Here is a 26,853-nt window from a genome sequence, read left to right as displayed (position 1 = left end):
TGGGGCTCAAAGTCTCAATCCTCATTTTATAGATGAGGTAACGGAGGCTCAGAGAAGGGAAGTGACCTGCCCAAAGGAGCTCAGAGGGAAAAGGACATTAAAATAGATTAGGGATAGGGGAAATGGTAGAGTATAAGGATGGGGTGAGTATCAAAATTATTTAAGGGTACACAGCCAAGGTTGTAGTCCTCACTGGGAGGAGAGTGGGTAAGAGAAATAAAGGGCTTAGTCTGGAAAGGTTTCTTGGATGAGATTGGATTTGAGGAGGGTGTTGAGAGTGGAAAACTGTCAGATATTAAGAGAGAGAGGGAGTTTCAAGCCCAAGGGATAGATGAGATTGCGGTAAAGGTTGGTGTTAAAGGAGCGGGGTGTGTGGGCGGGGTGTGTGGGTTGGGTAACAACCCTACCCAAGGTAAAAGATCAGTCAGGTTAGGTAGCACAAAGAGAGTTGATGGAGCATCTCAAAGCCAGTGGTGAGGAGTTTCCGTTTGAGGTGGAGGTGGATGGGCAGCCGAGGGAGTGGGGAGATACGGGCCGAATGCTTTTTCAGAAAAATGATCCGGGCAGCGATTTTTGATTCTTAAAAGACTATCGTAACTTTGAGCCCTCCAAGTAAGAGCCCTTCAAAAATAGAAATAAGAAGATGGAATCAATGCAGGGGAAAGGTGTGATGACCGGCCTGGCTTAGCTGGCTACCGCTTCTCAGTTAATGCAACTCGTGGGTGTACAGCATTTGGGTGCTCTGCTGTGGGTTTGATAGTCACCTGGCTCGGATGTAGTGTGGAAATGTCAGCCGGGATCAGTGGGGAAACAGACATTAAAATAAATTCCTGGAAGGGGAGGCGACGGGATTTAAAGTTATGTACGTGAATACCATGGGGGTAAGGATGGGGGGAGAATGGGGTGGTGTGGGGGATAGTATTCAAGTTAATGCCCAAGAGCTGAAGTGGCAGTAGGGGGGTGGGGAAAGTGGGTGGAGAGAGGAAAAATAAGCAAGGAAGACTCCCTGGAGGAGGTGTGATTTCAGAAGGGTTTATAAGGTGGGAAAAGTGATCCTTTGCTGACTGTAATGAGGGGAGGGAACAGAGCTGGATCACTGTCACCTGTGTCTATACAACGAATGAGTAACCCAAGGCGTCATCTCATTCAGTTTCACAGTCTGTGATTTCATTTCTTGCTTTCTGGCAGATTCTTGTCTTAGCTGTAGACAGGAATCTTTGGCTAATAGAAAATGAAAACTCATCTTATTTATTAAGGAATCATCACCTCAACCCTAATGTGGCTATCAGAGTTAACTAAGGGTTTAAAATATTCATATTAATGTTATTTTTATTTTTACATCAAGCTCTGACGGTGAGTTAAACACTGTTCTAAGTGCCCGGGGAGCCACAAGGTAAATAGTTCAGATGCAGTTCCTTTCCCACAAGGGACTCTCAGTTTAGGAGGGAGGAGAGACAGGGATAAATTGTAGGCTGCAGATTTTAGACAGTAGAAGCAATCAATTTGACATTCACCGTTTAAGAGCATTAACTAAGTAGGTACTTGGAGGGGGCAGTCCTCTGGTTATTAAGTGCCTGGCCATATTCTTGATAACAAACAGTCAGAACCCTCCCAGTGTTTGAAGAGTGGCCTTTGACCAGTGCCCAGCACTTAGAACAGTGTTTAACACATAATAAGCACTTAACAAATACCATAAAGGCAAATAAGTCATCCCCCACTCCGGAGGGAGGCCGAATCTGCATCGCCGTGATGTCGGTCAGGAGAGGGGAGGTTGCCTCGGGCATCAGGCAAGCCCCGGAGATCAGAGTCGGGGTTCGGCTCCAACCACTTGACCACCCTGTTCTCTTGCAAGGGGAATCTGTGTGCTCCCCTGCTGTCAGGAAGGAGGAGGGAGGCTACTCCGGCCACCGACGGCGAAGCCGGAAGCCACGCTTCCTCCAGCCACCGCAGTTCTGTAGGTAGATTTGACAGACTGCTAAAAGGAGCCCATCCAGCACTAGGAAATGCCCTCAGTCTTTGGAGCTGTAAGTGGGAGAGGGCGCTGGGCTTCCAGGAGGAGGGGCCACAGGCCTGGGCATCATGGGTGAGGAAAACGCAGGGCAGGAAGCTAGAGAGAATGAGATAGGAAACAGAAAAAGAGATGCAGAGAGCAGCTCGTTTGAGGCAGGGAATGTACCTAACAACTCTCATGGCTTAGTGGATAGAGCACGGGCCTGGGAGTCAGAAGGTCATGAGTTCTCATCCCGGCTCCGCTACGTGTCTGCTGTGTGACCTTGGACAAATTACTTAACTTCTGTGGGCCTCAGTTCCCTCATCTGTAAAGTGGGGATTAAGACTGAGCCCCTTGTACGACAGGGACTGGGTCCAACCTGATTAACTTGTATCTACCCCAGCGATTAGAACAGTGTTTGGCACATAGTAAGTGCTTAACAAGGACCATAATTACTATTATTGCACTCTCCCATGTGTTTAATGCAGTGCTCTGCACCCAGTAAGCTCTGATGATGAGGCAGTCGGAGAAAGAAAAAGAAGAGTTGCACAGGCAAAAGGGTGACAGCCCCTCATAATAATAATAATCATATGGTATTTGTTAAGCGCTTACTACATGCCAAGCACTGTTCTAAGCACTGGGATAGATACAAGGAATTCAGATTGTTCCACAAGGGACTCACAGTCTTCATCCCCATTTTACAGATGAGGTAAATGAGTCACAGAGAAGTGAAGTGCCTTGCCCGAGGTCACACAGCTGACAAGCGGCAGATCCGGGATTAGACGTGAGCACATGCGTGTGTGCGCGCACACACACACGCATGCAGAGTCAGGAAAAGGAGTGTGGATGCCTGGTTCACAGTAAGAGCTTAACAAATACCATGATGATGAGTAATAACATTATTATCCTTATGTGGTCAGGATCGTCACCGGCCCTGGCCACTGCAGTCTAGAGCCCTCACTTTTGGGGGGCGTTCAGGTGGTGGGATAGGAGGAGAGGGGAGTATTTGGGGGCAGCCCCGCCCGACGTGGGACATCTGGTCTGAGACCTTTCTAATTGTTTCTGATTTGGGGGCCGGGAGGTTGTGCTGGAGAATCTCAGTCCCCTCCTGTGAGACTCTGTCTGTGGACGAGGAGAGGCACCAGAGGGCGCCCTCACTCCTCTTTTTCCTCTAAATTCATCAATTTGACCCCTTTTCTCCTTCGGCAACTCCACGGCCATTCTTTGGGGGAGCAGCCTTGGAGAGGAGGGTGGAGGTGCAGAGCCTTGTCTTTCCCCTCTTCTCTCCGATGATGCCCAATTGGTTCCTGGTCATCTGTCTTGAGGTCCAAGCTCCTGTCCCCTCCTGTTTTCCAGACTCGCTTCTTTGTAACTCTGAGGGATGTTGTTGTTGGTATTTAAGTGCGTACAATGTGCGGAGCACTGTTCTAAGCGCTGGGGGAGATAGAGGGTCATCAGGTTGTCCCACGTGAGGCTCGCAGTTTTAGTCCCCATTTTACAGCTGAGGTAACTGAGGCCCAGAGAAGTTGAGTGACTTGCCCACAGTCACAAAGATGACAAGTGGCAGAGTGGCATTCGAACCCATGACCTCTGACTCCCAAGCCCGGGCTCTTTCCACTGAGCCACGCGGATGCTAGCGGGTCTTTCCTAGTTTGGGGTTTGGTCGGGAGGAGGAGGAAGGGAGGGCAGTCGGTCGTTCGCTGACCACATTGCTGAGGGCCTGGGAGCCGTATGATAGGGAAGAGCTATAATGGCGAAGCAGCGTGGTTCAGTGGAAAGAGCCCGGGATTGGGAGTCAGAGGTCATGGGTTCGAATCCCGGCTATGCCACTTGTCAGCTGTGTGACTGTGGGCAAGTCACTTAACTTCTCTGGACCTCAGTCACCTCATCTGTAAAATAGGGATGAAGACCGTGAGCCTCCCGTGGGAGAATCTGATGACCCTGTATCTCCCCCAGCACTTAGAACAGTGCTCGGCACATAGTAAGCGCTTAACAAATACCGACATTATTAAGAGGGGCTGAGGGCTTGAATTCTAATGGGGCAGTAGTTTCTATACACTGTGGATCCCCTCCCGATGCCGATCCAGTTCCAGTAATAACTTTGGTATCTGTTAAGCACTTACTATGTGCCAGTCATTGTACTAAACTCTGGGGTAGACACAAGGTAATTGGGTTAGATACAATCTCCGTCCCACATAGGGCTCGCAGTCTTAATCCCCATTTTCCAGATGAGGGAACTAAGGCAGAGAGGAGTTGTGACATGCCCAAGGGCACCCAGCAGGCAAGGGGCAGAACTGTGACTAGAACCCAGATCCTCTGACTCCCAGGCCCGTGATCTATCCACTAAGTCACACTGCTTCTCTGCCCACACAGTGCCATCCTCAGAGTTGCCCCATGCTGGAAGGTTCCCCTGCATCCGAGGCTGGAGTGGATTTTAGACCCTAAGCTCATTGTGGGCAGGGAACGTGTCTAGCAATTCTGTTTTATGATTTTGCTCTCCCAAGCATTTAGTACAGTGCTCGGCACACAATAAGCACTCGATAAATACGATCGATTGATTGGCTGTGGTTCTAGTGGCCACGGTAGGAGCAGTGGGCTAGGCTAACCCAGACCTCAGCCACGGGCTCCAGCAAACCTTGTGACTGGCAAAATCTGGGGCCCTGGGCCATACTGGGGTCCTTCATCTCCCCCAACCACCAAGATGCATACCAGTACTGCAAATCATGAATCAGAATGGATGTAAAGGAGAGAGGAGAGAAGTAAGCCAAAAAGTAGTGCAAACCCACCTAGGCACAGATAAATTCACAATCAAAGGGATCTACTGGATGCTTACTGTGTGCAGAGCACTGTACTAAGTGCTTGGGGGAGTATTTTGAGTATGTGCTATGAGTATATACGAATACAGAGTATGGGTTACTTAGCCTCAAGTACTGGGCTACGCACTGAGGTAGATACAAGTTAATCAAGTCAGAGTCCCTGTCCTACATGAAGCTTGCAGTCTAAATGTGAGAGAACAGGCATTGAATCCCCATTTTACAGATGAGGAAACTGAACCCCAGGGATGTTAAATGACTTGCCTAAAATCATACAGCATACAACTGGTGGAGCAGGGATTAGAACCCAGGTTCTCTGATTCCCAGGTCTAGGTTCCTTCCACATACTCCTCCTCTAAAGACAGGTCTCAATTTAAGACATTCACACAGAGCTCCCTGAATATGGTTCACCTCTGTTCACCCCACCACCATTAGAATATGGATTCGAACAAGTTGTTATACTTTTAAAGGCTACATTTGTGCAGTTTTGCCATTAGCCAGATGCCCAGGGCCAGGACTGATTCACATCAGCGAAAAGAAAAATGCCACTTTCATTTCATTTTACTGTCCAGGTTCCTCCGCATGGGAGGGTGAAAGGCCCTAGAAATATTTCTGAACATATTTGTAAAGCCAGTCTGTTGTCTGTCGGACTACCCAGTCCAAACTATTATGAGGTTAAAAAAAATCTACCTTCACCTATAATGGGGCAGTGGCACTTTGGATCTGCACAGTGACTATCCAGACTGGGGGGAGCCTTTCCAGACCCACCAGGACATACATATGCACTGTATATTTTGGCTAGGATGTCATGGCAAAATTAGGGAACGTTCTTCCAAAACCACGCATCTCTCTGGATGCAGGAAGAAAAAGCGATGTGGCATAGGCGTGGTGAGGGTTACAATGCAAGTTTCTTTAATGGAGCTTTCTGCAAGAATGTCAGTCCTGGAAGTCTGGGTGTTTTTTAAATCTCCAGATATGTTTTCCAAATAATATTAATAATAAGGTATTTGTTAAACACTTACTATGTGCTAAGTACTCTACTAAGTTAAGTGATGGGAAGCAACTTGACCCATTGGGTAAAGCCGGGCCTGGGAGCCAGAGGACCATTCAAATCCCAGTTCTGCCACTTGCCTGCAGGGAGACCTCAGGCAAGTCACCTAACTTCTTTGTGCTTCAGGTGCCTCAACTGCAAAAATGGGGGTTCAATACCTGTTGTCCCTTTTACTTAGACTGTGAGCCCCATATGGGACAGGGATTGTATATGGCCTGATTAACTGTGCTTAGAACAGTGCTTGTCACATAGTAAGTGCTTAACAAATACCATAAAATAATAGTAATTTTTAAAAAAAGAAACACGATAATCAGGTCAGGCACAGTCCCAGTCCCACACGGGGCTCACCTTCTAAGGAAGAAGGAGAAAAGACAATTAATCTACATTTTAAAGATGAGGAAATTGAGTCCCAGAGAAGTTAAATTACTTGCCTAGTGGGAGAACTGGGATTATTACCCAGGTCCTCTGGCTCCCAGGCCTGTGTTTTTTCCACTAGATCACGCTGCCTCTCCATAGTTCAGTCCCAGCGTTCTGATATTGAGTGACCAATATCAGGGGGTCACTCAAGGTTTTTCAGTTTTGGCTGGAGCAGTTTCAACTGGGACGGTTCAAATGTAGGGTGCTCAGCTTCAGGGCTGGAAAGTCCCACGTTTGTGCCTAAGACTTGTTGGCCCTTTCCCTCCAAGTGCAAATGTACAATGAAGTTATTGGGACTATGTTTTTGAGGCAAGCCTGGACACAGCCACTAAATTTCCAACATTCCTACTGAACTTCTTAACCCTCTGTTGATCCATCCAATCATCTCGGCTGCCCTTGCCCATGAAGTTTATTGTTTTCAGCACTTGCTGAGAGCCAACGGAATAAGCGGCCTAACTTGACCTTTCCACTGGAGTGGAACTTGAGATTTATAAACCTTAGAATTTGGCTCTGAAAATCTCATATCTTCCACAAAGAAGGAGAAATGTGTATAATGAAAAAGAATCAGGCTGAACCATAGTCTTCTCAAAGATCACAGCTCTGATCGAAAGGTAACAAAAAGCCACCATAGTTAGGACTGTATTACCTTATTTTTAGCATGCTAATCATTCTCTTTTTAGAATTTTTTTTCCCCTCTGATTAACCTGATTATGGGTCCTGCACACAGTTAAGGTAGTGGAGCCTGAATGATCAATGGTGCTTTGCCAAAAGACAGTTGAGTGTCCTGTACACAGTAAGTGCTCAATCAGTACGATTGATTGAAGACAGCTTTCACAGCTGTATGCACGTTGAGGCAGCTCCATTCTTCCCTGACATTTACAGGGTTTGAATTGGACTGGGAGGCTTTGAATATAAAGGTAATTCAGGGAAAAGGAAGAGGTTGTAATGGAACATGAAAAAATAAGAAGGAATATATAGTTAAAGACTGCTGGAAGCATGTTTAGGCGATGGGGAGGCAGGGTGGCCTAATGGAAAGAGTGTGGACCTGGAACTCAAGACCTAGCTCTGTGATTTTGGGCAAGTCAGAACCTCTCGCCCTTTCTCTGGGCCTCAGTTTCCTCATTTGTAAAAGGGGTGACATTCATACTGTTCCTACAGCTTGTGATTGTTAACCCCATATGGGATCAAGTCTGATCTGATTATCTTGTACCTTCCTCATGAGGGCTTAATCAATTCCAGAATAATAATAATAATCATAATTGTTACATCAGTCAAAGCCTAAAAAAGTCTCCAATTTCCAGGAACAGCTGAAAGGAAGCTGGACCTTGCTACAGACCCTAAACATTGAACTTATACTGACAGAAAGCACAGGGTGCTCAACTTAATTTTGATTTTTGATGCTCAGGGCAAAGATACTTTATATACAACATTCTGTATGGCATCTTTAAGGGATTTTTTTCCGCATGTGTCAAGCATTCACTATTCGCCAAACACCGCTAAGTGTATAGAGCACTGAGGTAGATACAAGGTTGGACATAATCTATGTCCCACATGGAGCTCACAGCCCTATTCCTCATTTTATAGATGTGGTAACGGGGGCACAGAGGAAGGGAAGTGACTTGACCAAGTTCATACAGCAGACAAGCAGTGGAGCTGGGATGAGAATTCAAGTCTTTCTGTCTCCCAGGCCATTGCTGTATCCATTGGGCCACTTTTCTTCCCCTTCCTCATGAGCCACAGCATTTCATTTATTCACTAGTATTTATTGAGCGCTTATTATGTGCAGAGCACTGTACTAAGTGCTTGGAATGTACAATTCGGCAATAGTTAGAGACAATCCCTACCCAATGACGGGCTCACAGTCTATCCACAGCTTCTACTTCCACAAGGTTAGATACTTTCCCATTTTTGAACCTGGCCACCCCCTGCTTTCCCTGTTAGCACTTCCTGAGGTCACTGCCTCACTCGCTTCCTCACTGAGGTCAGCTATGGATACAACTGCATTTCCCCCCCTCTATTTCCTCCCTCTCCTCAATGAAATAAAGCCATTTTATCTGTTAGTCTGGCTTGAATTGCCAGGTAAATGTTAGAAGTAAAATCAATTCTTCTCAGAAGATTTTCTCCGGTTATTTGAAAGCGAGCATCAGGTATGAGATTCACGTAAAATATCAAATTGCTAGCTGTTCCAAGAAGTTTAAGAGGTAGTAGCAAGTGAAAATAATATTCATGAGGATGATAAATCAGTAAAATTATAAATTGAGTTCATTTTGGCTCTGAAAATATTTAAAACAGTCTAACCAATTTTTTTTAATTAAATGTTTAGGGAGCTTTTGGGGGGTGTTCTATTTTTTATGGTATTTCTTCAATGTTTACTATGTAGCAGGCACTGTGCTGAGAATTGGGGTAGATATAAGCTAATCACGTTGGACCCTATTTATGTCCACATGGGGCTCATAGCTTTAATCCCCATTTTATAGATGAAGTAACTGAGGCACAGAGAAGTTAAGTGATTTGCCTGAGATCACATAATGGACAAGTAGCAGAACTATAATTTTTTCAAAATGATTCAGGGGTTAGAGGATGGGCTAAATCCTAAAAGGTCAAACCCTTCAAAACTACAGTCTCTTTCCAGGCCAAGTGTCAGCCCAGTGCTTTGCAGATTCTGGAAAGCAGCATAGATCCATCTGCCTCTTTCTTTAATAATAATAATAATAATAATAATAATGATGATGTTGGTATTTGTTAAGCACTTACTATGTGCAGAGCACTGTTCTAAGCACTGGGGTAGACATAGGGTAATCAGGTTGTCCCACGTGAGGCTCACAGTCTTCATCCCCATTTTACAGATGAGGTAACTGAGGCACAGAGAAGTGAAATGACTTGCCTACATTCACACAGCTGCCAAGTGGCAAAGCCGGGATTCGAACCCATGATCTCTGACTCCCAAGCTCGGGCTCTTTCCACTGAGCCACGTGCTTCTAGAGCATGATCTTAAGACATCTCCTGATGACTGGCCCAAAGATTTGAAATGATGCTCTGTCCCTGTTGAGTTGGAAAAGCCTCCTAGAGTCCATTGTGAATTCTCTATCACAGGGTAAAGCTAAATTTGAAAGACACCTTTCTTGAGAAATTTAACTTTCAGTATTTTGCTCTAAGGTGTTTCCCAAGGGCTAGAGTCATGGAGCCGGCTGGTGCTACAGTTCAGAGAATGTGGCAGTAAACAGAATGCTAATCCCAGCCCCACTCCCTATAACAATTAAGAACCATCATTTGTAGTAGATTTCTTGTTTAATTTAGAAATCTCCATCCCATCCCATGGGATTAAATCCCATTAAAGGAAGAAGCTTTTGACCCTTCTGACTTACCGCCCTGAGATACTACTTCTCAACCTTAAACAATTATTCCATAGTCACTTATCTCTTGTCGATTGCTTTAGCTCTGCTCTGGGTTTTGCAAATAAGGATTTAATAAGATATTTGTTTTTGAACCTATGGAGGAAATACTAGTTGTGAACAGTGCTCAGGGTACTAAGTGTAAATAAAATGAAGTTAAGAAGATACTCCGTATGTGGAACCTCTGATAATTAGCATTAGCGTTTAACAGTTATTAAGTCCAATTGGTTTCAGGTTGTATGCATCGTTAGCTTTCTTAAGGTGCTATGGCTAAAGTAGCATATTTTAGAAGTTGCAAAGACTCAAGTCCTGTGTTAAAGGGATGGACTGAACCTGCCTCAGCCCCTTGAATGTTGGTAGAGGGGTTGTGGAATCCCTATCGGGCTTTGCAGTCCCTCCCAAAGATAGATGAAACTTGAGCATAAAGAATGATTCTCTCTATATTGAATGCATGATAAACAAATCCTCTCTTACAACACCTTTCTTCTTGAGCCCTGCTGAAATATGCAGTGGATGACACCCTCAGTAAACCATGCCACTATCCATTCCCAGCCTCTCTCTCATCCTTGTCCCTTAGTGTTTACCACATATAACAATAAGAAGAAGAAGTCGATTTTGCCTGTCTACTCGTTTGTGGCACTCAGTACCCCAGGGAGAACTTGGCCATCAGAGACAAGAGAGTGAACATGACGTGGCACAAACGGCCATCATCACGGTCACCTCCTTCACGCAGGGTCTCGGTCCTGAGTTCTCTGTGATTGGGACCAAAACCCATCTGTTGCTTCTGACGGGACACTCCATCAGCAGCACCCATGCCCTGGTTCCATAGCTAGTTTTTCTCAGGGGTAACACCCTAATAATCACTCCACTCTGCGACTTCCATGCCTCTTTGAATTTGGAAACATTTATTTATGTCTCCTGCTGCAGGTAATCAGCGAGTTTGAAGCCTCTCCTGACTCATTTTCCTACAGAATCCCCAACCTCAGTCGAAATAGGCAATACAGTGTCTGGGTGGTGGCCGTGACTGCAGCGGGGAGAGGCAACAGCAGTGAAATCATCACCGTGGAACCCTTAGCGAAAGGTAGGCCAAATGCATAAATGACATCATCTCCTGTGTGCTGGGGAGAAGTCTGACTGGTCGCCACTCAGAACGGGACAAACTTCAGAAGGCGGTTGGTACGACTGAAACCTTTGGCACTTGATCTGTGAAACTTAATTTTTTTATGGCATTTGTTAAATGCTTACTATGTGCCAGGCACTATACTAAGCGCTGCTGTAGTTACCAGCTAATCAGGCTAGACACAGTCCCTGCCCTACATGGGGCTCCCAGGTTTATTCCCCATTTTATAGATAAATGAGGCACAGAGAAATGAAGTGACATGAAGTGATTAGAACCCAGGTCCTGGGCATTTACTTTATAGGCAAGACCAAGCCTGACAAATATAAAATTTCTTTGAAGATATTAAATAGGATTTTTTTGTTTTAATCAGGGTCCTACTGATGTTGTTTGCCATTTTTCTTATTTCCCTACACTGGCATCCAAAGATCTGTTTTTTGGGAATGCTCATTAGATGTCACAATAAAAAGTTAATGAGGGATTTATTCACATTCTCCTGGTGCTGTAGCTTGAATTTTAACCCTGTGCCCCTACTTTTATAACAATGTTTGCTGTAAAATCCTGTGCTTGGTGAATCACAATAGATTCTTATTGTGGCATAATACTCCACTGCCATCATTTTATATGCTTCCACTTTGAGGCTGGATTTAAAACATTAACTCTAGTGGACCAGCCCAGACAGCAGATTTGCTCTTACTGCTGTACATATGCAGAAGGCATTTCCAATTTCAGTTATTCTGCTCGGTATGATACAATCACCCTAATAAAATATGTGTATTAATGAGAAAATAATTTGTGTTTGTATACCTCTAGTCTTCTCACATCACGCAGTCAAGCCCCTGGTATCCAGAGATTAATGTTCAAATATCTGTCCTCAGACTTACAGGACAATTTCATGGGTTAAATCCCAACTAGAACAACAAAAGGGAAATGAGATGCAGGCAGTGTAGGTAATTCTTTCTCTCTCCCCATACCTGACGCCAAAAAAACCTCAGACTCTTAACAAAGAAAGCCCAAAATAAACACTGATTTTCAGTCCTCTGATTCAAATTGATTTGAAGTTTCCTTTTGCCTCGTAAGTGAAATGCTGAACTAAGAGAAATAGATTAGCTGGGGAAACCTCAAAGTATTCACTCTTTTCTTCATTTACATAGTTTCTGGCTGGGCCCTGTTTGGCATCAAGGACATTCCCACTTCCCACTGCATGTGTTCATTCATTCAGTCGTATTTACTGAACGCTTACTTGTGCAGAGCACTGTACAAAGCGCTTGGAAAGTACAGTTCAGCAGTAGAGAGATAATCCCTGCCCACACACACCAGGCTTACAGTCTAGAAGGTTCTCCGCCTGTAGTCAGAGAGGTGTGTGGCTTTACGTTGTGGTTTCTGTGGCTTCAGAGGAGATGAGCTCCAGCCAAGCCTTCCCCAATTTTGGGGGGTGGTTTGTTCCCCAGTCAATATGCCTCCATTAGGGAACAGTATTCTTGAAGCAGAACCCCCCGGAGCTGAGTGTTGGTACCAGGACAGGACAGGAAGTGGCCCACACCCCCATGGTGCTGCTCTCTGCAGGCTGTTCCTGCCCCATCAGTGTTGCCTAGCTTGGTCACTACCCTAGCCCTGAGGCTTGAGCCAGGCGGCTGAGGCGTAAGCCCAGAGGGCCCAGAACGGTCTATGCGGCAGAGGGTGGCAATAGCATCGGAAACCCCCAGCCCGGTACGTCTCTGCCGCTGCTGTCTCTGACAACCCCTCCAGGTCCGAGAGGCAAAGTCAGGTCTCCAGATGGGAAGAAATCCAGTCAGTGAAGGCAAGGACCCTGCAAAGCGTTTCCCCTCTGGTCCCTTTCAGCCTCCTGATAAAACTCCTGAGCGTGCTTTGAAAAATGATCAGTTTTGAAGAAAACACAGCTAGAAGCTGTTTGGTGTATGAGTACCAAACACTGAATTTCTGTTTACCCTACTGAGTGACGAAGAAGCACGGCCTGGCATTTGGATTTTCCACTTGGTTTTACAATTCCTTCTTCTGCAGCTCCCGCTAGAATCCTGACCTTCAGCGGGACGGTCACTACCCCGTGGATGAAGGACATTATCCTCCCCTGCAAAGCTGTTGGGGACCCCTCTCCTGCCGTGAAATGGATGAAAGACAGGTAACCCGCAACACAATTTACAGCAGGCTGGCCTGGCCCAGCTCTCCAGGATGGCAGGAGAACTCTAGTGGGCTGGTGCCAAGGTGACCAATTCCCCCCCTGCTCCTAAACGGCATTCAAATGTTAGCCAAGTCTTCTCCTGCAGGAGAGCACAATTCCCTGACCTCCACTGCCGGGCAGACTATCTCTAAAGGAAAACCACAACTTCTGGGAGGAATAACTTTAAAGGACAGTGCATTTGCACTTTGCAAATATCAAATCCCGTACCACTTGTCAGTTTTCACAGTATTTCCATAAAGTAATGGAAGCCATTTAGGGGGAAAAGTAAGCATTTGAACTGCATTTTTGCTGCATCATTTTTGCATTACTGCTTCACCTCATTCCCAAGGAAGATGGAGGAATCTAAGTTGTGTAACTGAGCATCCAGGAACAAGCCTCGGGGGTCTGGATAAATGCCGGCCTGCAGCAGCCCCGTTCAAGTGGTGGTACTTATTTATCGATGAGCAGGAAAGGTGGCCACCAAGGCAGAGCCTTTGCCCTTTCATGGATGGTGGGACAACTTTCAGAGATATTCAGGAGACAATATGTCAAGTTCCCCACTCCTTATGGTACTTTTAGTAATGAAAAGGCATTCTTTATAATTGTGGTGGGCAGGAGTTTTCTAATAATGAGTACAACGTCACAGCCGATATAGTAGACAAATGTTATCCACCATTTGGCCTCTGAGGCCAGTGGCCTCAGTCATCTGCTGACATATCTCAGGCCTTTAATGATGATGATGATGATGATGATGATAATGTTTGTTAAGCCCTTGATATGTGCTAAGCACTGGGGTAGATACAGGATAATCAAGTTGGACACAATCCCTGTCCCACACGGAGCGCCTACTCTAAGAGGAAGGTAGAACAAGTATTTAATCCCCTCTTTTCAGATGAGGAAACTCAGACACAGAGAAGGTAAACGACTTGCCCAGTGTTTTATAGGGAAACAAGGACTTAATCAAGGAAGGCTTCTTGGAGGAGATGTGATTCTAGCAAAGCTTTGAAGCTGGGCGAGAGGTGGTGTGCTGGATATGAAAAGGGAGGGAGTTCCAGGCCCAAGGGATGATATGGACAAGGGGTCAGTGACGAGAAAGTGGAGATTCATTCATTCAGTAGTATTTATTGAGCACTTGCTGTTTGCAAAGATCAAGGTATAGTGAGAAGCCTGGTTTTAGAAGAGCAGAGCACGCAGGGAGAGTTGTAATAGCTAGTTGTGAACAGGGAATATGTCCGTTATATTGTTGTGCTGTTCCCTCCCAAGTGCTTAATAAGATGACCTGCACACTGTAAGCATCCAATAAATACAACTGATTGACTGTAATATATCCGTGGGGTAAGGTAGGAGGACACAGATTGAGTGCCTTGAGGATGATGATAAGGAGCTTCTGTTCAACGTGGATGTGATGGGCAACTGTTGGAGATTTTTGAGGAGTGGGGAAGATGTGGGCTGCTGATTTTTTTAGAAAAATGATCTGACAAGCAGCATGAAGTATGTAGTGGAGAGGGGAGAGACAAGGGAATGATGCAGTAGTCAAGGCAGGATATAATAATAGAATTTATTGAGTACTTAATTTGTGTAGAGCACTGTACTAAGGAGAGTAGTAGTAATAATGATGATGGTATTGGCTAAGCACTTACTATGTGCCAAGCACTGTTCTAAGCACTGGGATAGATACAAGGTAATCAGATTGTCCCACGTGGGGCTCACAGACTTAATCCCCATTTTACGGATGAGGGAAGTGAGGCACAGAGAGGTGAAGCGCTTGCCCAAAGTCACGCAGCCGATAAGTGGCAGAGCAGGGATTAGAACTCATAACCTCTGACTCCTAAACCCAAGCTCTTTCCACTAAGCCACAGAGTTGATAGAAACATTGATGAGTGCTTAGATCAGCATTTTGGCAGTTTGGGTGAAGCAGAAGGGATAGAGTCCAGAGATGCTGAGAAAGTAGAACTGACAGAATTTGGTGACAGACTGAATAGGCGGATTTTCTCTGTCTCCCTCTACCCTCTTCTCCCTCTCTCTTTCTTTCTCCCCTTCCCTGGCTTCCTCTCCCTTTCTTCCCCTTTCCCCTTTCCCTCTCCTTTTCTTCCCCTTCCCCCCTCTCCTGCTCTCCTCCTTCCCCTCCCTCCCTGGTTCAGAAAGTCTCATTGCTGTGTGTTCTCTAGAGGCAGAAGAGGAAAATGTGGCACAATATTCTTAAATTTTTGTCATCATTTTAAATAGCTATGGTGAGTCAGTTTTGAGGGTAAGAAACTTCATTGAAAAGTATATTCTTGCATTTATGGTGAACCTATTTTAGGCATTCCCTTCAATGCATAATCTGTTTTTCTGAAAAAAGGCATACCACTATTATTTTTATTCAGCCTCAGCCATGTTAGTTCAATTCTTTATTAACCTCATCATGGATCTCAGTTTTATATTTACTGAATATTTCGCACTATCAGGTTCCCCAGAGCAGTAGCAAATTTCATATTTAGCATCAGTGGGAATCTTTTCTTTTTCCCTAACTTGGTCTAATTTTGATTGTAATTTCTTTAATTTATGCATTTTTTTTCCTGTGAGGTAGTAACGGGACACCCAGTCTAGTAATGATTGATGGGCGAAGAAGCATCTTTAGCAATGGCAGCTTTATCATTCGCACGGTGAAGGCAGAGGATTCTGGGTATTACAGCTGTGTGGCCAGTAACAACTGGGGATCAGATGAGATTATTTTGAATTTGCAAGTTCAAGGTAAGAAGCCTGGAGGCCATTTTGTAATTGTTTTTAACTTTACCTTTTTTTGTGGGTGTATAAGAATCTGACTTTTCAACACCTCTAAAAGTCACTTTTGCTCCCCCTTAATATGTGGGCTGTTTACCATAAAGGATGTAAAATCAAACCCAAGAAAAGAACACACTTTAGATCCTGAAATTTAGCACCGGGGTAAGAAGATGAAACCTCTTTTTTCTGGGCCATGGTTTTGTGCCCATGCACAAACTGTTTCACATTTAGCTGGGATCAAAGGAATCGCAGCAGTCAATATTAAGGCAGGATATTCTATTTTTATTTTTTGGACAGTCTGTGGATAAAACGCTTCACTTATTTAAGAAGTCTGTAATTGGGCCATATGTATAAAAAAAAAAAATCCAAGGTGATTTTGTGAGTGTGCTTTTACAAAGTGATATGCTAGAGATGTGAGATTAGTGAGGTATTAGTACCTAGTCTGTTCAAATTTTGCATTTTTCATACTCTCCAAGGTTACACTATAGTACACTATATTAGAGTGTACTGTAAGTGTACATTGTAAGAGTACACTATAATAAGTATGAAACTGGCAAATATAGTACGGTTTCTTTATGGGAACAAGAGTGACACTGAACATGAAGGATTCTCCTCTGGGGACATTTTTGAACTGTGATGGAAAATGTTATTTAGAAAACACATATTTGCAGAGTAATATGTTGTTCAGACCCAATCTACTTTATCTCCATGAAACAACCTGGGTTCCAGAGAGATCTCAGGGCAGTTAGACTTGGTCAGTAGCTGCCTGAGCTCAGTACTATGGACGGTATAAAAAAGACTTGTAAAGTAGTTGTATGGAGGGCAGTTGAAGTTCTTGCTGCTGGCCCCTTCATTTTTCCTACATCTACTGTACAGCCAAGATCACACCACTGCTTTGCAGTCTAAATTACCATTGCAGTAGCCCACAGTTGTCCATTTGGCACAGTACTGTGTCCAGAAAGCATTGGCTGTTATCTGGCTTATTAGAGAGAGCAGTGAATTGCTTCCTTGGTCAGTCACCCTTTCTCACCTCTCTTTTTGAAACTCTAAAACTGAGGATGCAGGAAAGAACCGCAAGCCACAGTGCAGCTTTCAATACTGAGTTTTCTTTTGCAATACAGTGTTTTTCAAAGTCTCACGGTTATTCAGTTGCCTAAGTTACGTAAGATATTTTTTCATGGTATTTATTAAATGCATACTAAGTGCCTGGCACTGTACTAAGTCTGGGGTAGATTTGTGCTCATCGGGTTGGACCTGGTCATGTCCTACATGGAGCTCTCAGTCTTAATCCCCATTTTACAGATGAGGTAATTTAGGGCCAGAGAAGTTAAGTGACTTGCCCAAGGTCACCCAGACAAGTGGTGGATCCGGGATTAGAACTCAGGTCCTCTGACTCCCAGGTCCGTGCTCTTTCAACTAGGCCGCACTGCTTCTCTAGAGATTAGCACCTCCACAATTTTGCTTAATGTTTGAAGTGTTGATGGGAAAGGGTAGAGGTGCTTCAAAGCACAGCGATGGCCAACAGGAAGGATGGCAAGAAGACCCCCCTGTTAAACTCCCCCATTGTTCCTAACAACATCTTTTGGTGCCACTGTCCAAGGCAAAATCCTGGCCTGGATAGACCAGGCTACTTAGTACATCACTTAAGAGCTCATGTTTGAATGTGTGCATGCCATCCTCAAAGTCACTCCATCTCCAGTTGTTTCTTCAGCATCCAACCCAACCTGGGCTGAAATTAGAAATGATCTAAAAGGCATCATGAAAATTAAATCATTTGAAATGGTGATGCTTTGAAAGCCGTGAAGGGGAAAGACAATCTGAAGCAGAACAGTTGTTTTGAGGAATGAAGGTGCTGATGAATAGGATTAGAGCAAGTGAGAAAGAGGAATTTAGGTTAGGGGGCAGGGGTGTTTACCTACCCATCTCTACCTGAGATTTAGGAGTGGGGTGATAACTCAGCTCAAAAAAAAAATCAACAAATATAAGGTCTTAATCAAATCATAAATGGATCCCAAATTAAACCTTCTCTGAGAACATTTAGCTACAGAGTGTCTATTTTCTCTTTTGAATTTTCCTTTCACTTGCTCCAGCTGAGACATAAGCAAGCAGTTTCCAGTCAGCCTGGAAATAAGAAGCAGTGTCAGTAAAACACGGCTCCCTGTTGGAATCAAATTTCCAACCTAGTTTTGTAGATTTCACATAATTCTTCCTCCCAGGCCAAACTGCATTGTGAAGACATCTTTATTTGTTTGATATTTTGTTATTGTTTTGGGTTGCTGTTTTTTGAAAAGTTGCTATATCAAAGTGTCGGCTTTGAATGTGTTCATTTCTCAAGGACTTGTGTCCTCTCTTAAGGTCCCTCCCAGCTCTACAGTGCTAGGATTTTTTTGGAACAGATTCCACTTTCCATCCAGCCTTCAGGACTCATTGCCGTAGTGCTCGGCTAATAACAATAAGAGACTGAACATGAACAAAACCTTTTCCTTAGCTCCTACGGGAGTTAGCGCCGGCCATTTTGCATCCAATCTGACAAGCTTTGTGCAAAGTCATCCTTCCTTTCTCTCTCTCCTTCTGCTCCTTCCCCACCCCCAGCAGCAGCTGGATACTCTCATCGTTCCCCCATCAGACATCCAGGCCAGGTTTCTTAACCCCCACCCCCTCAATCCTTGGTTTCCTCCTCCTCGACCCTTCTTTTTTCCCCACCCCAGCACTGCAGCTGCTCTAACCTATGAGGGGAAATGTTCTCCATTCCCTTTCCTCTCTCTTTCTGAGAGAGTGAATACTGTGGGGGTAGGAGATTTCTCCCCTTCCACCCATTGCAAACTCCCTCCTCATCTCAGACATCTCCAGAGTGTTGTAGCTGCCTTAACTGGTGCAAGGTGATTCCCCCATTCCCCCATACAAGATAATCAGGTCCCTCATGAGGTTCACAGTCTAAATAGGAAGAATAGGTATTGAATCCCAATTTTGCAATTGAATAATAATAATAATGTTGGTATTTGTTAAGCGCTTACTATGTGCCGAGCACTGTTCTAAGCGCTGGGGTAGACATAGGGGAATCAGGTTGTCCCACGTGGGGCTCACAGTCTTAATCCCCATTTTACAGATGAGGGAACTGAGGCACAGAGAAGTTAAGTGACTTGCCCACAGTCACACAGCCGACAAGTGGCAGAGCTGGGATTCGAACTCATGAGCCCTGACTCCAAAGCCCGTGCTCTTTCCACTGAACCACGCTGCTTCTCAATTGAAGGCACTGAGGCATAGAGAAGTTAAGTGACTTACCCAAGGTCACAAAGCAGACAAGTGGCAGAGCCAGGATTAGAACCCAGGTCCTCTTACGCCTAGGCCTGTGCTCTAACTGTGAGGCCATATGGCTGCTTCTGACTCCTGCAGAGTTGTAGCTTCCTGAGCTGAGCTCACTTGGTAAGCGATTGGAAAGACAGTGAGATTGTGTCTTTTGGAGGTTGTCTTACACTTAATAAATCCCCAAAAGGTAGAAAGATGGAAGTCTGTGCTATTTATCTGACATTTGAAACTCAAAGCTAGAAAATAATGTAAATAATCTGACATGTTCTCAGTCATTTTGATGATGGTTCTGTGATCCTATTTAATGAGAAATTCAGGAATCTAAAGAAAATTAGAGGGCAGGACAAAGAGATAGCAATGGATTCTGTGTGGATATTTTTCAAAAAAATGAGAACTTCGCCCTGTTTCGTCCAAGGATGTCAGCTAAACAAACATTTTGACAGAAGTAATTTGTATATTTTGGGCAACCTAAGATAGTGGGTGAATGACTGGTAAAAAGAACTCGTCAAGACAACTGATTTCCTGTTTTGTTTTAACTATTTTAACAATCTAGTTCCACCAGATCAACCTCGGCTCACCGTGTCCAAAACCACGTCATCCTCCATTACTCTCTCCTGGATCCCAGGGGACAACGGTGGTAGCTCTATCAGAGGTAACGAGATGCAGGCCATGGACAGCTAAACTTACACTATACTACCCTCCCCCTTCCCCCCCCCCCCCCCCCCACTTCATCATACAGCTACAGTTTGGGTGAGAAACAGTTCTTTATTTTTCTGTTCTATTCTTGTGCTGATTTTCTCCAAAGAACCTCGAAATCCTTTTAAGATTACCGATTCTGAAGGCCATGCCTATCAATCAATCAGTGATATTTATTGAGTGCTTACTCTGTGTGCAGAGCACTGTCCTGAGCCTTCGGGGGAGTTCAGCAGTTGGAAGATATCATCCCTGCTGTCTAGGAGCTAAAAGTCTGGGGAAGAAGACAAAAAATACATTACAAGTAGGGGAAGGAACAGTGTGTAAGGATAGGTACATAAGTGGCATGGGTGTGTCAAAGGGCTGCCTTCAAGCTCTTGGGCTTGGGGGAGCTGAAGCATTGTAATTCATCTGTCCGGGCTCTTCCTTTGTCACCCTCCTTTGTCATCTCAAAAGATTTGAGGTGACTAGGTTGCCGTCTAGCTCAGTTAAGTATAGTAGGAGGGGCGAAGGCTTCACTGCTGCTGGGCCTTCTAAGTCACAACCATGGCCCCCGGAATTCTGAGAGGAAAAAAACACATCAGAGCCCATAAGGTGGTACCATTACACTGGTTCCCATGTGGGTATTATCATCATCATCACGTGTCTACTGTGTGCCAAGCACTGAATAAGCCCTGGGGTAGACAAAAGAAAATCAAATTGGCTATAATCTCTGTCTCTTGAGGGACTCACAGTATAAGAGGTAGACATTTTATCCCCATTTTACAGGTAAATGTACTGAGGCACAGAGAGGTCAAGTGATCTACTCATTCACACAATAGGCCGGTGGCCGAGTGGGGACCAGAACCCAGGTCTACTAACTCTCAGGCCCGTGTTGTTTCAACCAGGCCATGTGCCCTCCCGTGCAACCTGTCTGTCACCTTCTCACGTCTTTAAAGGAAGTCAGAGTTGGATGGTTAATATTACCACCCCCACCTCCCACCCCTTTTCTTTCAGGATATATCTTACAGTACTCCGAAGACAACAGTGAGCAGTGGGGCAGTTTTCCAATTAGCCCAAGTGAACGTTCTTATCGCCTAGAGAATCTGAAGTGTGGCACTTGGTACAAGTTTACCCTTACTGCCCAGAATGGAGTGGGTCCAGGGCGCATCAGTGAAATCATAGAAGCGAAGACATTGGGAAAAGGTATGTTGGCTTGAATACTCTACTGCCTTTTGTGAATGGAGTTATGAGAGCTAAAATTTCGATTCTCGTGTATTCCTGATTGTCTCTTTCAGAAACTGCAGCACTGTTGTCTCTGTACTGACGAGCAATTTGGTTCAATATTCTTTTTGTTGTCATTTCATTTGCAATATAAATGGTGGGAAACAGTCATAAAAATATTGGCTCGCTTCCCAACCTGTCGCCACCTATTCTTAGGCTGCATAATTTGACATATGGATGGCACCAATCGATCTTTATCATTCTTGACTGAACAGCTAGCGTCCTTGAAAGAAACCTCAAGGGTCTTCACAGAGGCCCTTTGTTTGTGAGCTAATTCTATTGTACTGTACTCTCCCAAGCACTTAGCACAGTGCTCTGCACATAGTAAGTGCTCAGTAAGTACTTTTGAATGATTTCATTCGTTCACTTTAAATCTACCTTCTTCCGTAGAACCCCAGTTTTCGAAGGAACAAGACCTCTTTGCCAGTATTAACACCACCCGTGTGAGGTTGAACCTGATTGGCTGGAATGACGGTGGCTGTCCAATCACCTCCTTTACCCTGGAGTACCGCCCTTTTGGGACCACAGTCTGGACAACGGCTCAGCGGACGTCGCTTTCTAAATCCTACATCCTGTACGATCTCCAAGACGCCACCTGGTATGAGCTGCAGATGCGAGTGTGCAACAGTGCTGGTTGTGCCGAGAAGCAAGCCAAGTTTGCCACGCTCAACTCTGATGGCAGTAAGTCTGCAAACTTCCTATAGATCGATCCCCTGCACTGTGATTCAATAGAATTTATCCTAATGTCTCTCCTAGGCCACTTTCAAAAGGTCACTCAGACAGCAGGGGTGGGCAGCCATTCCCAGAAAGATCTGCTAGTCTTTTAAGCGTTACTCCGGCCGGAATTTTCTGGTGACTTTATTCGGAACACTGAGGCAGCTTCTGCCGATCCAGTCAACCAGGACAAAACAGACCCCCTTCAAACTAGAGAGCTGACATCAGTCTCTTGGTTCTAGTAACCTGCACCTCCCCACTCTTTGAGGCTTCCGTCAAAGACCGTAATTCACTCTTAGCTGATAACAGGAAATGTTATATCTCCTCCATTCCCTCCCAGGCCCTACAGTAATTTCTTTTTGTTGGCTTCTCTTGAATCCTTCTGTGTGCTTTCTCCCTGGCCCTCCACTCAACTTGATGTATACCAGGTCTAATTTATTTCCTGTAGATTGAAAGATGAATAGGTAGCGCACAAATTGTAAACCATGCTCTTAATTTATTATAGTCCCGATGGAATCACAGAGTGTCAAATCCTTAAAATAGGATGGGAGAAGCAGAGTTATTCATGAGTGGATGCTTTATAGCTTATGCAGAAGCTTTCCAAGGAAGACTGGGCAGGATTGAACTTTTGGGCTTTGGAAAGTAAATGGCATTTTTAGTCAACACATACGCATTAGTCCATGGGTGTTTGAAGACCTTATTAAAGACAAAACTGACAATCTAATGAGAGAAAAGGCCATCAACACTATATAACAAAAAAAAAAAAAGGATTTCCCTTAAAGCTGAATTTCAAATACAATCAATTAAACTGTACACACGTTTAATTTCTATAGGGCTGAAAAGCTTAGGAGGTCTTAAAGAACAGTAAGATTTATGGAATAGATTTTTCACTGTGTTAAGGCTGTTACTGCAAGTGGAGATATATTGTAGCAATAGGTTGATTTAATGTCAATGTAAACAAAGTGCAAGCCTGCAAAAAGTTCTCTTTTGTAAATTGGTTTCTTTGATCACCCCACTCAGAACCCCCCAGCAAATAGCCAAGGTGATAGGCCTGAACCCCCCAAAGAGAAAAGCCAACCTATGTAAATATCAGAGGAATTTACAGTGGGCTCCACTGTTTTTCTACCATTGCTGATGGGAATTTGATGCAATATTACTTCCCAAAACACTCGAGCTGGGAAAACCTCCCTGCAGTGATGGATTATACTGTAAGAGAAGGATAGTGAATTCACCACTCATCCTATTCCGAGATGGCTTTCTCCAGTTATGCACTTTTCAAACTGCTTCCTGAAGTCACTACCCACCAAGGAACATGTTCAATAAAGTGTTCCCCACCTATATTTTTTTTCCTAGCACCTCTGACTTATTCAGGGTCCCTGGTCTCAGCTCTGGCCCTGGATTTATGAAAATTTGTCTGTGATAATCTGATAGTAATCTCTCCTACCTCTGTCCAGGCTAGATTGTTTTAAGGGTAGCTTCCTTTCTATTGGTTGAGCTTCATCCTAAGTAAGCTTGACCATGGAGAATTCTCTTTTATACTGCCACTCAAGACAATGAATAGGGTTTTTCATAAGGCACTGTTAAGGATGAACAGTTCCATTTAACTTTGTCATTTGATTGACCATTAAAGTTCTAAACTAACTTCTGCACATTTTCATAATGAAATTTGTTATTTCTGAATCATCATTTTTAATTGCTGTAATCATACCCCTGGTATACTAATGATTCTGTCACTACAATTTTAATGAGGCTAAAATTTGTGGCTTAAATGCACATATCAGTGATGTGCCATCAGTGCCTGAATTGCCAGCCCTTGGAATCATTCAAAAATCTGTTGCAGAGTTATTAAACCCTTAATTTGATTCTCAAATTAAAGCCTATTTTTTCTCATTCCTGGGAAAATAATAAAATGACCTTAACTCTAAGTGGCTAGGTATGATTCAGTCTTTGGACCCATACTTAGTTTTAAGAAGCATACAGTATTTATCAAACTAAAAAGGCATAATTAACTTAGGTGGTCACAGTTTACATGATTTGGAAAAGATATAGGAAAATGAATCATCAGAGAGATATACTGTCGATTTAAGAGAAGATACTAGGGATGGGTCTAATATTCCTTTGGCCATGATAAATGAACGTAATGAGACCACGTTTGAAGTATCTGTATTTAAGCCCGTCAAAGGGCAGGGACTGTCTCTATCTGTTACCAATTTGTACATTCCAAGTGCTTAGTACAGTGCTCTGCACATAGTAAGCGCTCAATAAATACTATTGAATGAATGAATGTATTTAGGAGAGGACTTAAAGGCCTCTTCCATTTCCTTCATCCGCTGTTCCCTCTACTTTTTCTTTAGCTAGTGGTACATTATTCTTAAGGTGCCTTATGCTGGTTGCAATAGAGTGGTCTTTTAGCAGGGATCACTGTGAGAGTGCAAGAAGAATGCACTCCTTTGCCTTAAAAGATGGCAAGGGTCCTGAGATTTCTATTGTTCCTGCTCTACTTGATCAGTATAAAGAACGGCCATGTCCTGGGAAAAATCGCCATGCTTTCACGCTACTTAACAGCATCAGGTTTATGCCAGTTATTTTACATTGAAATACCCAAGGTGATTAAAAAATGCTACATAATGAAGCATACCACAAAATGTCCCCTGTGATTCCCAACTCCTACTGAGTTCAGCGAGAAGGGAGCAAGTTTAATCTTTACAAAGAAGGCTGCTTTAAATAGCTCATAATTCACAGTACTTTCATATGATGGCTCTGGCTTCTAATAAATCTGAGTTTCATTGTGTTTGTTTAACAATAACTGGTAAAAGGTGAAGGAAACCTCACAGGCCTGTCAAATTCTTCCTTTTGGAAAGGATGCCTGATTCCTGTACCCTTAAAATTAAACTTTAAACGAGAAGCAGTAAAAGCCACAAGGTTTAAAAATGAATCTTCCTAAAGTGACCAGATTTTACCCTTGGATAAACTAGGGGGACACCCATGCCCATCCCTCAGAAGGAAAGAACTCCAGGAGGAGGGGCTTCTGAGGGGTGGCAGGGGCGTTGCTCGGACCGGTTCCCATTCCTCTCCCTGCTCCCGCCGGAATGGCACTTGCAGCCAGTTCTGGAGGCTACCGCTCCCATCGCCAACCCCTCTGGCTGTAGCTGAAACATCATGACACCGCCGAGCTCCATGCCCCAACCCATCCTGGACAAGCCAGAGGAGTTGGTGGGGGAGGGAGAGAGGATCAGAGCGGGTGAGAGCTTTCTTGGGAGCTGGCCAGCCATCCTTCGTGTCCGCAACAGTCATCCTCTCGACCCTCAGTTTGAGTTAGTCAAAATAGTGGTTTCTATGAAGTATGCGCTGGGGAAAAGTACCAAACCCCCTCAGGGGCTCCCAATTTAAGGTAAGAAGGCACTAGCTTCATGGCATTGTCTCTTTAGGGATTAACCTGGTCCTCAGACCCCGTCACGAGACATTTGGGCTGACTTCGGGTCATAGCATGCGGCTTGCATCCATTGTCACCCCCCTGAATACTTAATGTCTGTGTCTTCATTATTGGTAATCTAAGGCCATTCTCCTGTTTGCAGGTACAATCCCTCCTCTCATTAAGTCAGTGGTCCAAAGCGAGGAAGGGCTGGCAACCAACGAAGGGCTAAAGATGCTGGTCACCATTTCCTGTATCTTGGTTGGGATCTTGCTGCTCTTTGTGCTTCTGCTGGTTGTGCGGAGGAGGAGAAGGGAGCAGAGGTTGAAGAGACTCCGAGGTAAGAGTTTAAGAAAGACCCACTTTGCTCCCTAAAGCCCCGCTGCCTCCTGACTTTAGAACATGGAATGAGATGAAGAATGAAAAGCTTTGTGAGGCTAAGTTGGTTTGTTTCCCTGATCCAACCCAACTGCAAAACAAATGCTTTCACCCTCTAATGGAAGTGTGAGAAAATGTGACTTTCTCCATCAACAAGATCTTTACTATAATCGGAAGGGGATTTAAAAACAACCACCACCCCTCATTCTCCAAATCTTAGGTTACCTTGTCAACAGCACCCTCCTTCCTGCCAGCTAATTTAGGCAGTTCCAACAGGTGGACCTTCTCTGAAGGATGATCTGATTTCCTTGTGAAATAATTACTTTTTTATTGCTTGGCAATAGAAATTAAATCAAAGAATTATAGCAGTGAGACTGGGACTTTCATTAGTTACCTTGATGCGATACATTTCCAATTTCTTCAGTTACCAAAAAATATGATTTTGTTTCAAGCACTCTGTATTTATTGCAAGCACTTACGTGCAGTAAGTTCTGAATTACCCATCTAAATTTGTAACCAATGATTTATTTGACATTGGAGTATTCCCCCCACCCCGTAATCCTTGCTTTAAAGGCAGAGTAGTTTTAATTTTCCATATGTGGCAGGGAGGTCATTCAAAGTAAGTCATTTTCTCCAAGAGAAATCTTTGAAGGCCGGACTTTTCATCTATAAATTAGCCTCAAGGATTTTGACAGTGTGTCCATCTCTATTGGTGAATATTATGATTTGGATATATGCACAAAAGGCTAGTGTCTTCAAAACATTCTCAAATGAGTAAGCTGCTTCTGTCCCCAGGAGGAGACTGGAGTTGGGAGAAAGCTGTGGGCAGCAAACAGAGTTTGTGTACATCTCTTGGGAAGCATGGGTGGAAATATTCAGTGGCAATAATACCATGGAGGCTAATACTGCCTGACTGACTGATGGGATTGGAAACAGTATTAAAGGGATTCTGCGAAACCCTGACCAGTTCATTATTTCCTCATCGGCCAATGCAAGAGCAGCTTTGGTGACTTCTTTAGAGCATGCTCAGTATGACAGATGCCAGACATCCCCAGTGTCACACACTTGGTTGGGTGATTCCTTTTCCCAGCCTGCTCAGCATAATGTGCCAATTGCATCCCTGGACAAAACAGATTTTTTTAGTTTGCATCTGGTTGTAATGGTTCAACTGCCCTTTCTGTTCACTTTTTAATGAAACCCCAATCAACAAATATAGTTTAGTTTTTTTTAATAGAATGCAAAGTCAAATTTTCGGTCAGCAGGCTGCTTAGTGTTAAATCTTAAAGGAGGATTTTTGAACTCTTACTTTACAGGAATGTTGTGTGTGTTCAATGCACATATCTGAAATAAGATGTCAGATAAACT

At 44.2% G+C, this 26,853-nt stretch overlaps 1 protein-coding gene across 4 annotated transcripts in view; it reads left to right on the top strand.

The window, feature by feature from the left end:
• The window catches only part of DSCAM (DS cell adhesion molecule), a 515,628-nt gene that overhangs the window by 447,081 nt on the left and 41,694 nt on the right, over positions 1-26,853 (top strand). For all 4 annotated transcript variants that reach the window (XM_029046622.2, XM_029046624.1, XM_029046620.1 and 1 more), the window contains 7 exons: positions 10,591-10,744; positions 12,803-12,920; positions 15,529-15,692; positions 19,582-19,680; positions 20,718-20,906; positions 21,375-21,665; positions 25,274-25,450. In XM_029046622.2, coding sequence (XP_028902455.1) covers positions 10,591-10,744; positions 12,803-12,920; positions 15,529-15,692; positions 19,582-19,680; positions 20,718-20,906; positions 21,375-21,665; positions 25,274-25,450 — 1,192 coding nt within the window. The remainder of the gene's footprint in view (positions 1-10,590; positions 10,745-12,802; positions 12,921-15,528; positions 15,693-19,581; positions 19,681-20,717; positions 20,907-21,374; positions 21,666-25,273; positions 25,451-26,853) is intronic.

The sequence above is a fragment of the Ornithorhynchus anatinus genome, chromosome 18 (assembly GCF_004115215.2).
Source record: "Ornithorhynchus anatinus isolate Pmale09 chromosome 18, mOrnAna1.pri.v4, whole genome shotgun sequence".
In the NCBI taxonomy this organism is placed as follows: Eukaryota; Metazoa; Chordata; class Mammalia; order Monotremata; family Ornithorhynchidae; genus Ornithorhynchus; species Ornithorhynchus anatinus.
This window is presented reverse-complemented; position numbering and strand designations above follow the sequence as displayed.